Genomic DNA, 13,460 nt, shown 5'->3' on the forward strand with positions numbered 1-13,460 from the left:
GGAAACCCTTCAGCAGCAAACCTGAAATTCTGTAGAAATACTGATTTTGGAAGGGCAGGGAAGAGGCAGAGAGCCCCTGGAGTCCTTGCAGGACTTTTGGGTGGTTCTCTTGCTGCCACTTCTGTATTAAGTGTTCTCATGGGTTTAAATGTGGTTTCCCTCTAATTGGCTTGAAAGTAGCATCTATGTTGATGCTTTATTTTAGTCTGTATAGATACTCCTGAATAACAGTTTGCCAAGAGAGGGCTGTCAATTGTGAGTTTGTACCAGCAGACAAAGCAGTGTCAGGGTGCCCCTGTGAATCACAGAAATTGTGTGTAGGGTGTCTTGAACATAACAGTGTCAAAGTAAGTTCCCCACACACTAGTACAGGAGAGTAAGAAAACCCTGTTTTATTGCTGTTACAGGGTTTATGGAGTGATTTAATGGCTCATAAAGTCAGCTGTCCTTCAGAGCTGCAAGATGCTCGCTAGAGACCTCGCTAGTGTTGCCAATAGCAAATTTGGCTTGCAAAATTAGTGACTGCCTCATGCAGGGGGCATCAGGCAGCTTGTGTTAAAACACATTTCTTTTTCCCAGCAAAACAGAAGATTTGGCCTTTGGATATGAATTCTGGTTAAGAACCAAGACTCACTGAAATACCTTTGTTTTCTTTAAAGCGTCTCAAAATTTCTTGCATCTCAGTTTAAGGGTATCAGACTAGATTATTAATGTGTTGTTGTTTTTGTTTTTTTTTTTCCCCTGTCAATATTAATGGAGCTGAAGCCCCCCATACATGGCAAAGGTGTAACTAATTATCTGTAATGTTAATCCCATAGCGAGGTACCCAGTGCTTTGAACCTCCAGTGGATTTACATGAATCCAATGACTCCCATAGGTTGAAAAGACTTACAAAAACTGCTGTGTGGAACAGCATTGTAAGGAATAATACTGTGGCAGGTTTTTAGTTTTTTGTCATGTGAGCTCTTTTGTGTTTGTTTATTGTTGTTTCATGTTGGTTGGGTTTTTTGTTCGTTTTCTTTCTTGCATAGGTTAGGGATAGAGAATTTTTTCTTTAAAAGAGAAGTTCTGTAACATTAGTCCAAAGAGCATTAGGCTTTGAACTAACACACTTAACGGCTATGGGAAGTGCATCTGGTTCTGGGTATGTGTTTTGTTTTGTTTTGTTTCCCCACTCCCCAAGAGTGTACACTGAAACTGCATAGTCCCTCCTTTCTGAGCAGGCAGAGAAAACAAGAGGAACTTCTGCCTGGAGAAAATGGGGGTAAGAGTTACTTTTACTTAGCTCCTTGAAGTTACTAAACTTGAATTTTATTCCTAGCCCGTTTGGAAAATGACGTGTTGTAGATTCATCCTTAGGTGAAAATACAACGGTGCTTCTCTCAGAAGGGGACCTTTCGGAAGGATGAGGGTCTTGCATGCCAGCTTTCCCCGTGGAGAGAAACACTTTATAACCTTCATGGGAGAACCGGAGCAAATCCTGGTGTGTTTGGGGGTGAGGGGGTGACACCGTGCGTTGTGTCCTCCTGGGACAGTGTGTTGGGTCATCCCTAGCCAAACTTACCCTTAGGGGCTACCCAAAAGTAGGCTGTGGCCTACCTGGCCTGATAGCAGCTGCCCGCTGCCAGCCAGCTTTCCCAGACTTTCTTCAGAGCCAGGTGCAGCTACTGAAAGCAAGTGTGTTGTGTGGAGTGTGCTCAGTGAGGTGAGTGCTTTTAGGCCAGCCTTTCCTCTATCTCACAGTCAAATTTGGTATTTCTGACCTTCTGGCAGGGCAGGAGCTCTGTTTTTCAGCTAATTTTCATGCCAACTTCAGTCCAGCCAAGCGAAACCGCTCTAGCAACACTTCTTCCTCTTCTGAATTTTTATAGGCTATTATTTTTCACAACAAACCTTGCCTTGCTTGCTTTTATTTCTTGTTGATCAAACTGTGGAGCTTAAGATCACATTCTAGGTCAAATCAGTGAAAACTGATAACCCAGAAGTAGACAAAGCTTTTACTGCATATCATTTGTGTTATCATGCATATTATGTTGATCTCTCTTTTAATCTTTTTTTTCTTTGCTTGCTATTAGTTGCAAGTTATTTTTATAATCAGTGAGGACAGCAGTGATACAGACTGTGAAATAGTTGCACCAGAAGGATGAAAATAGCTTATTTTCTTCTGCTTTCCTCCTCCAGTGCCCATGAACATGCGTAACATCCTGAACACTGAGCATGGAAACAAGCAGTCATCTCACTCAGGATTTCAAAACCTATTTCCACTATGTTTTACCCAGCAAGAATCTGTGTTTCCCTCCCCATGTTCTGTGCTTCCCAGAGTCAGATGGTCCTTTATATCCTTCATCTCACTCCACGATTGCAGTGCTTGCTATGGTATGTTGCCTTCAGCAAGTTTCTATTTTCCATGGCTCCTTCTCTGGTAGGAAAGAGGTTTCATTGCACTTTCCGCTAATTTAATGATATTTGGCAAGCTTCTAGGCTTTAAGTTGTTCTTTAACTAAGTACATATCAAAAGTCTGGCTATAACAACAGCTGTTAACACGTATTTTCCAGCATGATAGTAAATATGCTTAATTTCACAGAACAAACACTTCCATTCTCTGCAAGGTCAATTTTCCTATTTAAGTCTTAATGATTTTCCCAATATGCTACCTGTCCTGTATCTGCAATGTACACATTTTCATATCACTTTATTTTTTTTATAGTTCACTTGAAAAAGTAGTGAGATGCTTAATGGATGAAAAGAAAGTCAAGGTATAGAGGACAAATAAAAATACAAATTCTATGGTGACAGACAGAAGAGTGGAATTTTAGCTCAGATTTGCTATACTAACCTATTTGTGGCTCTAAGTTGGAAGACTTGTATAACCCACCCTGCTACGGGGTGGATCATAAGAGTAAAGCTTTAGGACTTGGTGGTAGGTTACCTTTCACTGAGTTTTACCTTCCTATTCCCTTCTGTTCTTGAGGAGCTTCTCCCACCCAGTGCCACGATACTTGTGGGAGTGTCTGGGGAGGCAGAAAACAGTTCTGACTTGGTTAAATGGACCAACGTGTCAAACTTCTGGTAGGAAGGAACTGAACTGTGTTTAAAAAGGCTGAAGCTATTTCTAGCTTGACTTAAATATTTAAAATAGCACAGATCTCAAGCAGCTGACATCAGACTAGGTTGAAAACTGGCTTCTACCCTCTCCTTAAAACTTGTTCATCACACAGTATCAGTAATCTCCAGTGCCTGCTTCTGATTATTTCCTTCAAGTTCCATATGGTTGGATTTCTGTAAAGAATGCTTTAGTGAATACTGTGAGTAAAATGCTGTTTAGCCTTTTTGATTTAATGAGTTGACTGCCTTCTAGGGGCTGTCTTTCTGAAGACACTTCGTTGCTTATTCCAAGTATTTGTTTCTGTTCCACAGTTCAAAGCTGTTCCTCCTGCTGAGAGAACACAATGTGCTTAACTAGAACCTCATCAGGACTAGCTGGGGAAGGGGTGGCCTTTCCCTCTTCTGATGCTTTGACAGGATTTCTTTCATTTATATGAAAAGACCAATGAGGGAGCCAGTCCCTGATATAACTTCCTATTAGCAATGTGTTTTTTTTTTTTATCGGTTGTAACCACATCCTGCTTTCCTGCATGGCTTTTTTTTCCTTGCCTCCAGTATTGATGGTTTTTGTTAAAATTCCCTGAAAACCTAAATGAACATGGAAATGTTGAAGAGCTAGAAACAAAACCACACCAGATTCAGACCTGGTACTTGACAGCTATGAATGCGCAGGGACCCTAGCCTTTCCTGCAGCAGTTGTGTAGCCTTGGTGCTGTTCAACTCTGCTTAGACCAAATAAATGCAGTGTGATGGGTCCAAGTGCCCTGCCTGCTCTAAAGGCAGGGCTGTTCTATTTGTAGCTCTGTCAGCTTCAAGTGAGGTACTTGCTGAAAAGATCATTTTGAAGAGGCCAGGTGAGGCAATTTTCCATCTTTGCTTCAGCTACCTGATGTGCTCCAAGCCAGAGCGGGATGCTTTCGTTCCCAGGGGTGCATGAAAGGCAGATGGAGAACACATTTCTTCAGGCAAAAGCCAGAAAACCCACCCTTTTGACAGCTAGATTTAAAACAAGGAAATGTCTGAATAAAACATAAGAGGTTAAAGAACTGATATCAACTTTTTTTTTTTTTTTTTTACAAATTTATTCCCTCAATTTTATATACAATCATTCCAGACTGCTGTACAAAGGTGTAAATGGTCTTTGCTGTGAGTTGTGCATGTGCAGCTTAGTAGACAGGTTTAACATTCAATTTGAATCTCAGTGCAAGTAGGCACTAAAACACCCAACATACCTTCAAGGTATAAAAAGACATACCAGTTTTACAGGTTTCTCCAGCATATTTTGTTACAGTGCAAAATGCTATGAAATAAGGTTTCTTTAGAAAAAAAAATCCATTTAAATTAAACACATATTGCACGTGTCCCATCTGAAAGTGTAAGAAGCTGTACTTACTGACCTAGCTTGATACATTTTTAGAACATTTTTCAACCCGCATGCACTCCTTTCTCCTGGCTATTTGTGCCAAATATGTGTAGTTCTCCCTTCAAATACTAAATAGCTGTTCATAGCTCGAAAGCAATCCCTCTTGAACAGACTACTACAAAAGAAATCACAGCGGATTCATGTAACAAGGAAAATCTACAAAACCCTTTTCAATCTTCTTTCCAGTAGCACTGTAACTAAATACATAGACATCAGTATTCTTTAAAAGCATAATGCAAGTGTATCGAACACCAGCCATTACAGACGCACCCCTATTTTCTGGAAAGGTAGGAAACCTCCAGGTCTACAGGTGTATGTATTTCCACAGTACTTCAAGCTGCTAAGCTAACATTACACCCACAAACACTTTGCGCAACAACACAGGTAGGACTTTTGACTTCTGTACATCACTGGCGGCTAGGTTGCAGGTTGGGTGAGGTGGCACAAAGTTGCATTAACTTAAAGAACAAAGTCTGCTTGGTCTGAAACTAGGCAATGTGCTCTGTGCACCTGCCAAACAAGAAGTAGAGGTGAAGGCTGATAATATTGATCTGGATAGCTTTGAGTTTCCCTAAATCCTTACTAGCCTTGAAATGTAAAGCCACATCTGCATATAAGTGCAAATGCTATCTTTGTGCTTAAGATATTTATTCAAAGCTGAAAGGCAAGGGATTGGCTTAGAAGCAAATTATTTCTTTAGCAAACCAGTATGAACAATGATGCTACTAAAAAAACCTGACACTTAAAAGCAGAGGAAAAGTAAAACACAACAGGGCTAGCTGAATGCTAGTCCATGTCTTAAACAGTTCAGGGTTACCTGCAAAATGCCTCTAACACTTAACTTCCTCCTTCCCCCTATCTCACATTGGAGGCCTGTACTTACTCCTGTTACAAACAAGAAGCGTTTCTTTTCTGCAGACATCTCTGCATTCAATTCAGCTCAGTCATTCAGAACATGGGTGGAAGAAAACCTGATTCCTGGTACTTTGAGATTCTCCAGATCCTCTTCTGGAGCCACAACTGTACAGTACTTTCTAAAGGCAGGTCCCCGTCTTACTTGGCTACTACAGGATATTAAGTCCTTGGTAAGGCTGGATGCTGTTTGTACAAGTAATGAGATGAAATCCTAATTTAACACATTTAGGAATTCTTTATACAGGTAGCATACATTTACACTACTTGTGCGGATCGACTGTTTACAGTTAAAAAACCAGCTGGGCTTTGGGTCAAGAACAAACAGGTGGTGCTCACAGACTGGAAGGCTGCTGGATTACCGGACCTGGTTCACATTCCCGAAGGTCATCTTCCGACCTCATGTACATTAGGAACACAGTGACAGTAGCAAAAGTAGCTGCATTGACAGGAAAAGCACGGAGAAGTGTAGAAGTAAGGCCTCTTGTAAAGACCCTCCAGCCTTCTTCGTGGTAGCTCTTCCTGACACAGTCTAGGATCCCGTTGTACTGTGTAACACCCCCGACGCCATCCGCCTGGAGCCGGGACTTGATCACATCCACGGGGTAGGTGGAGAGCCAGGACACGATCCCTGACATCCCTCCAGAAAACAGCAGTTTGGGAATAACGTAACTGTCTTCAGCTTCACAGCCTAAATACCTGGTCATGCAGTCATAGGTCAAGAAGTAAAAGCCAAAGCTTGGAGTCTCTCTTATTAATGTGGAGACCATGCCCCTGTTGATGCCCCTCAGCCCTTCCTTTCGATAGATTTTGATCAAACAATCCAGAGAATTTTTATAGTTCTTCGTTTTTAGTTTGTATTCACCTGTTCCTTGTAGCTGCATTCTTGTCTTTGCCAACTCCATGGGGCAGCAGATGATGCACTGAATAGCCCCTGCTGCTGACCCCGCAAGGAATTGGTTCAGAGGAGTGTCTTTGCCAAGGGCACGAAGGGTATTTCCTTGTACACCAAACACAAGGGCATTAATGAAGGTAAGTCCCATCATTGGTGACCCAATACCTTTATAAAGTCCAAAAGCCTGATGGAAGAAGGAAAAAAAAAACACAAAAACAAACTTTTTAACAGTAGTGTTGACAGCCTCCTGAAACTGTGCAGAAAATGTCCTTTCTGGCTCTTACTTGTGCTCTAACTTCCCAACAGTGCCAGAAGATCAGTCTAATCTTGCTTTGTACATCACTGCCTAGGACACAAACAACTAAATGTTTTTTAGTGGTACAAATGTCAAAGTCAACCTTTTAGTTATGGTCTTAAAGCTTAAAAAAAAAAAAAAAAAAAAAGCCCACAAAAAAGTCCACACCATTTTCTTTTCTCATTGCTTGCATTCTCAGGAAATTAGTTATTCAAATATATAGTTATTTAAAAGTTAACTTTTCAATGTTAATGTTAAATTTAAACTTCCAACTTACTATCTGGTGAACTTCTAAACTTAAGTTACCAAGCCTGAAAATGCTGATGGAAAAGTTACGTGCTAAGACTAAAGTATCTGCACTGTGGTCATGTGAGGTTCAGAGTATGCTCTTCTCTTGATCTATGATCTATCTTGATCTATATTTGTAGGTTTTTTGAGCAGCTTTCCTTCCCTTCTCATACAAAATATATATGAAGTTTCAAAATACACAAAGCATTAACTTCATACTTACAGATTCTTGCTTTATGATGGACTGAAAGCAATGGAAGGTCCCACGGTAGAGAGGTTTCTCTACATTTTGAACTTGTAGGCGAACCTATAAAAAGTTGTATGAGATACTGATGTGTATGGCAAGAGCAGCTTAACTGGTAAACTAGTGACTTGTATGGAGATTTGCTATAGAAATGTATATGCAAGAGCAAAGGCTGGACACTGGAATGCCATATGTGGCAAAATCATTTATAAACACTTACAGAATGTTTTTAATTATTTGGAGAGGGGCAGGGGGCAAAAAAAAATTGAAGGGAGAAGGGTTATTAACTTATTGTGAAAATTAGAAAACCGGTATCTGGAAATACAACAGGGTACGCTGTTTTCTAGAATTTCAGATTTTCCCATAGTGACTACAACAAGTGCTTTCTTTAGCTGCCAAGAATATTTCTGTCCACACTAAGGAATATCTGTACAAACCTGATAGCATTTTATAATAAATTATTTATAAGTCAAGCATGAAATAGGGATGATTTAAAAGGCTGGAAACTTTCAACAACAACACACCTAGTGTTTCTGGCTACTGGGCTTGGGGCCCTTCACTGAGATCAGATTTTTTTTTCAGAGGTTAGATGGGAAGAGACAAGATATCTTACAGTTGCTTAAGGAAAATAATAAAAAGTCACTCCTCCCTTTAAATCTTAAGTCTGTTTTTTTAACTTGCTGAAAGCAAACAATTTGCAAGGGTGTGGCTGTTTCAAGCCTTTAATGTTTGTAGTAAGTTAACTTTCCTGAAACTGACATGGGATGGCCTGCTGGACAGATGATGCTACTGTTTCTGATGACATTAGGAGACAGTCACATTTTCTAGTTCTTTCTTTAACCTTTAATGTGAAAGTCCAATTCAGGTTTTCCTGCTAATTTGCCTTAAGCACACTTCAACAAACAGAAAGGCTCAAAGTTACTTAGTACATCCAAAACTCTGCGCTGCAATCAACTCAGTAAGCTGGTTTCGCTGGAGTGGTGAAGTTAGATATTTGCCTTTCATCTCCAGCTTGGAGGGCTGCAGTATTCCTGGGAAGATGCTTATCAACCATTTACTGCTGCTGCAACTCCAGGGCAAAAAAAAAAATTCAAGACTCTTATTTTGAACAAAAGAAGGGATTACTAGGTCTCTGTGAGGAATTCCTGACTTTAAATTCTTTTTTATCCCCCTTTGCCTAAAATAATAACAGAACCAACACCACCACAATGAAATAAGATGATGTGGGTCTAGAAACCATCTGGGGATGTGGTTTATCAGAAGTCCCTATTAAGGTTAGCTTTCTTCAAGGGAAAAAATAGTGTCAGCATTTTTGACATTACTACAATGTCATTTCATGTTTTGTAAATCTAAACTTTTGTTTTTAGTGTCCTTTTAGCATGCACATTAGTTTATGTTAGCCATACTCTAAGGCTGAGATCACCTTGGGTCTTCCAAGATGGAAAAGGTTTTAAAACATCTTAGAATTGAAATTGAGAGTAAGCTTAGAGTAGAATTCAAGTAAAATAAATCCTTTTTTAAATTCAAAGTCATGGGGGAGGATGTAGTGGATTTTTAAAAAACTGCTCAAGAAGCAGACCCATAAGCAAAGTCATATACCTTAACAAGTCAGAACTGCACAAAATGTAGGTCTTACTTCATTTATGGTTTTATTCCTAATTTCAATTTAATTTATTGCTTTATTTCAAACCCCAGCTGTAAAATCAGGTGACTTTCAAATGTATAAACTTTGAAATAATTACAGCTTAGGAACCTTCTTACTTTTGCGTGCAGTTATCTTTAACAGTTTAGAATTATCATAGATAGTCTGTATATAGGTTGAGTTTCCTATTGGCATACTATCTTTATGTAAATGATATGTGAAATATTGACCAACTGTAATGTTGTAGAATTAAATATTCAGAAAGTTAAGTACTGACACATCAGGCCTAAGAATGAAAAGCAGCTCTTTGCTTTAAACAATAATGACCACATTAGGGTGCAAACTGGCACCATAGTTACAGGCTGCCAGATGAGACAATGAACATGTACGAAACTTTGTGTTTTAATACTAACTTCAACAAGTTGTAATTTAGTGAGTATACATATAGGAGGGATGAATCAATTACAAAGGTTAACTGTCTATTCTATTAATCTGCCAACAATCATTGTGTTCTTTTATTTTGTTTGTCTTATTTGAAACCACTGTTACCGAGTGTTTAAGTACAATAGTAACATACTGTAATTTCACATTGCTAAAAACTTGCACAGAGGTACTCAAGACTAAAAAAAAAAAAGAAAAAAACAAAACAAAACCTTCTAACAGTCCAAACAATTAATGATGTGTGAAATAGAGTTGTTTGAACAATGGAAGTTTCTTCCAAGGACATGTTGTGGATAAGACCTCAACAACAGTTTGCCTGAAATTCAATTTTACAGCCACTGTGTGGAAGTGCATACAGTGAGAAATGCATACCAGAAAGAGGGTTCAGAATAAGACTTTACATTTTTATTTTCATTTTTAAAGGGATATTTAAACCCCGCTCCCTCCATGTCATAGTTGTAGAAGAGGGACACATCACTTTAAAACTAAAAAGGAAAAAAAGCTTCATAAGTCTTTCAGAGCTTTATTTGAACTATTACATTTTGGAATAAATTAAGACTGAGAGAAACAGAAGTGTTCACCTGGGCTATACTTACTAGGTAACTCTCCCGTGATGAGGCTTATCTCTCATCTACAACAAAGTAACACTTTTGCTGTTAATGAAGACAGCCCCTAGCTCAGAAAGTAAAGGCAGTTAAAAGCAAAAAAGCAATTTTATACATCACATCAACAAACCAGGGATAAGAAGTTTGCCAGCTCTGAGATCAGCTCGCTGGCGGGTTTCTCAGCCTGACCTGCAGGCTCCAGCTCTCTCTGCGTGTCCCACCAGCCCCCTCCCCCTTGTGGAACATGATCACTGGCAAAAAAAAAAAAAAAAAAAAAAAAAAAGCTTAAAAGTCAGGGTGGAAGTAAAATTCTGGCTTATCTAAGAAGCTTTCCCACTGTTCAGTTATATTAAAAATTTAAAGTCTAAGGGGGTGACCAACTAGCCCTTTAAACACTGCAGTACTATAAATAGAGTTAATTCTTAACACATATACATATACAACAACTTATGCATTTTTTCTTTCCTTTTTTTTTAAAAAAAAATAAATGGTTATATTGTTAGTTTTCCCACATACAGGGTGACTACACCAGCTAACAACACAAACATTAGTGTTTTCTCTAACAAAGGGTAGATAACTTTATCCTTTCTAGTAGTATGAAAGCAGTGTTCCACACTGGATTTCATAAAAAGGGTTAAAGTCATCTGGAAACAAACTGCTTTGCTCTACTGTACAGCAAGATGCTTTGTCTTAAGCCAACACATCCATTTTGCATTAATACATCTGCCAGAACTAGCATGGGAGCCCCAGTTTTGCAGTCATTTAAATGTTTAGTTTCATGCAGTATAAGCTGTTCCACTTTAAAAACAAACAAAGAACCCCACACACGCTTAACTTTAGCCTGAGCATAATGTTTTAGCAGTTTTGCTGGCTTCAGTGAAGTGACCCATCACCGAAAGTTAAGCATGTAAAACTGGCCAGGATGGGGGGAGAGGAGACAGCTGTCCCTGTACCACCAGAAAAAAAGTATGCAAGTCTGGATAGCACCATTCCTGAAAATATTTACTCTAATTCAACCCAATTACTTAACAGTCAAACATTGTCAGAAACATACATATAGTCTTTAACTATTTGAGCAGCTTGCACTTGACTAGCAAGGACTAAAATCCACTTGCTAGGAAAATCTGTTCTTTCTGCATCGATTCACCCACGTGGCTAGGGAACATAACATGGTGATGACCCCTGTAATACTATCAGCCCTTTGCACAGCTAAATTCAGTAAGGTAGAGGCATTCCAAATATAGCCACGGCGGGTGGCATGCTGTGTGCTGCAGTCAAGTGATCTGCTGTTAGCTTAGCAGTGAGCATACTGGCATCCCTTGGTCTATTCTTCCAGTCAGAGACTTTAGATAAGGCTGCCAAAAAGCGACTTTAGTCATCATCCTGCTCTGAAAAATGGGCTCGGGCCCCTGGGAATCCTGGCTGAAGGGCCTCAGGAGGTTTAAAATCCTCCAAAAATCATATATTTGAGCAGGCCTTAGCTACCCTTAGTGTGCATAATGCATGCAGTTAACAGAGAATTGATTTTAACTTGGGAAGTTACAGAATATGGATATTACAACACCTCAGAGATACATATGCAGTACCTAAAGGGAAAAAAAAGGCCCCAGACAAGCATCATGCTGTGGATTTTTGCCCACTTACATCCACTGGCTAGTGTAGCAAATTAATGCCTGAGGAGTAAGCAGCAGAGCTTCGGGGGAAATGAAATAAAGCTTTCCATCTAGTGACAAAGTAGGCTGGAGTTACAAGTGCGGGTAGAGGCAGTTCTATCAGTTAGTGGTGAAGGGCTGCAGAAAAGCAAGCTTTGAATAAAATGAAGTTAAATGCAAGATCCTGTTTTCAAATGCCGTGATGTTACTGCACTGACGAACTTGTGGTTTGGGCCAACGTTTGGTCATGTTACAGGGCTGAATCATACATACATACAGGGAATCTGTTCGCTTCTGAAGGGCTGGAGGCTACAAGTCTATGAACCATAGCTCCAGAGGCTTGCTCCAAGCTTTCAATCACAGATTTATGCTGCTACAACATCTGGGGATTTTTTTTTTTCCTCCCCGGCTCCTTGGAAAAACATCAAGTTTCCTACTTAGAGACAAAAATATTTCGTCATCAACCCACCTTGACGGTGTCGAAGGGGTGTCCGACAAGCACTCCGGCAGCACCTGAAACAAAGCAGACAGCATGGTTGTGACCAGCAGTCCCGGCTCCCTGCTGGGATAGCAGCACACGGCGTGGTGGGCAGGCCAGGAGGCTGGACACCTACAGTGTGCTCCCTCACGCCAGTACCAGCTGCCTTTATGCTTCTGGCAGGCTTGGGAGCTCCAGGCAGGGACCGAGCTGTGCGACTGTGGGGAGCGCCACGTCACACGGGATGCTCGGCAGCAGGTCCTGGCCTCAGCCTAAGGCAAGCGCAGGGGGCAGAAACTGCAGATTGCCCCTAAAGCAAATTATTTCATCAACACCCTGCTCTGGTGAAGCGTAGAAAACCCGGAAGCGCCTCTAAAGAAGGAAGAAATAGCTGTCTCTCTGCCCGGTGCCTTTCCAGATGGGTCAGTGGCACCTGCAGAAGGGCTGTCTTTGCCTTCCTATAGCACCGAAGGGATTTTTGGAAGCTACATGCAGGCCTATCAGCCAGGAAAACACAGCTACCAGCTAAAGCAAGGGCTCTGCTAGCTCCACGCTGCTGTGAGCCCAAACCAAAAGAAGTCCAACCCGCTTCTGACCGCTGACAGCGAGGCCACAGGGAGACCTGTGCTGAGCAGACACAAAAAAAATCCCGGTGCCAGGGGAGCACCGCGACCAACCGAGCAAACCCGGTACGTGGCTCCCCCCATCCAACACGCGATTTCCCAGCCGCTAAAAATAGAAAGGGGGGAAGGAGGGGAGGCCACAAGCAGGGGGGCGAGCAGGGTGAGCCCCGCGATGCCTCCACCATCCTCCCCTCCACCACCGCCCGCGGGGGGGCAGCTCCCGGAGCCCCCCCAGCGCTCGCTGCCGCCCCCCCTCGCTGCAGGAAGCCACGGGCGCTTCTTCCCCTCCCTCCCCGTGCCCAAACCCGGCTTGGCGAGGGGCACAACATTTATCATTCCCCCCCTCCCAGCTCTCAAAACACGCCACCCCCTTTCCTTTTCCCCCCATCCTTTAATTTTATATCCATATCATTTATTATTTTTAGCCTCACCGCCGACGCATCCCGCGAGGAAATCCAGAGCCATGCTCAGCACCCTCCTATAAATATATGTATAATCTTTTTTTTTTTTTTTTTTTTAATTTTCCACCCCCTTCCCCCCCCCGGCGGGGCCCGGCCCTTGCGCGCTGCCGCTCCGCGCACTGCCGCCGCCCGCCGCGCCGCCCGCTCTTTCTAGCGCCGGGGCCTCGCCTCCGAGGGGGCGGGCAGGAGGACAACTCCCCCCCGCCGTCCTCAGCCACTGGAGGCCGGGCTGGGGAGGCTCCGGGCAAAGGGCGGGACAGGGATGGGGCGAGGGGAGGGGAAGGGAAAGGAAAAAAGGGGGGGGGAGGACCCGCGGAAGGGCGCTCAGCGCCCTTTCCCTTCCCCTCCCGTCGCCTCCAAGCTCATCCCCTCTGAATCCGGAGGATTTAACCTGC

The 13,460-nt window shown here is 42.0% G+C and overlaps 1 protein-coding gene across 2 annotated transcripts; it reads right to left on the reverse strand.

The window, feature by feature from the left end:
• Window positions 1–5,659: 5,659 nt before the first annotated feature.
• On the reverse strand, window positions 5,660–13,181 carry SLC25A29 (solute carrier family 25 member 29). Of its 2 annotated transcripts, none has more exons than XM_084520119.1 (4): window positions 13,036–13,181; window positions 11,973–12,016; window positions 7,143–7,226; window positions 5,660–6,520 (listed from the first exon to the last, which is right to left on the reverse strand). In XM_084520119.1, the coding sequence occupies exons 1-4, from the start codon at window positions 13,067–13,069 to the stop codon at window positions 5,777–5,779; spliced, it is 906 nt and encodes a 301-aa protein (XP_084376245.1). In that variant the 5' UTR covers window positions 13,070–13,181; the 3' UTR covers window positions 5,660–5,776. The 2 variants fall into 2 exon arrangements, with proteins under 2 accessions (XP_084376245.1, XP_084376246.1); XM_084520120.1 differs by having other exon boundaries at window positions 9,843–12,016; window positions 13,036–13,151.
• Between the last annotated feature and the right edge of the window lie 279 nt (window positions 13,182–13,460).

The sequence above is a fragment of the Aythya ferina genome (assembly GCF_964211825.1).
Source record: "Aythya ferina genome assembly, chromosome: 5".
NCBI lineage: Eukaryota > Metazoa > Chordata > Aves > Anseriformes > Anatidae > Aythya > Aythya ferina.

Coding starts and splice junctions, on each gene's coding strand:
- SLC25A29 (XM_084520119.1), bottom strand. CDS start 13,069: ATGGCTCTGGATTTCCTCGCGGGATGCGTCGGCG. Junction 7,227..11,972: donor ACCCCTTCGACACCGTCAAG/GTGGGTTGATGA, acceptor AACTTTTTATAG/GTTCGCCTACAAGTTCAAAA. Junction 6,521..7,142: donor CCATCATAAAGCAAGAATCT/GTAAGTATGAAG, acceptor TTCTTCCATCAG/GCTTTTGGACTTTATAAAGG.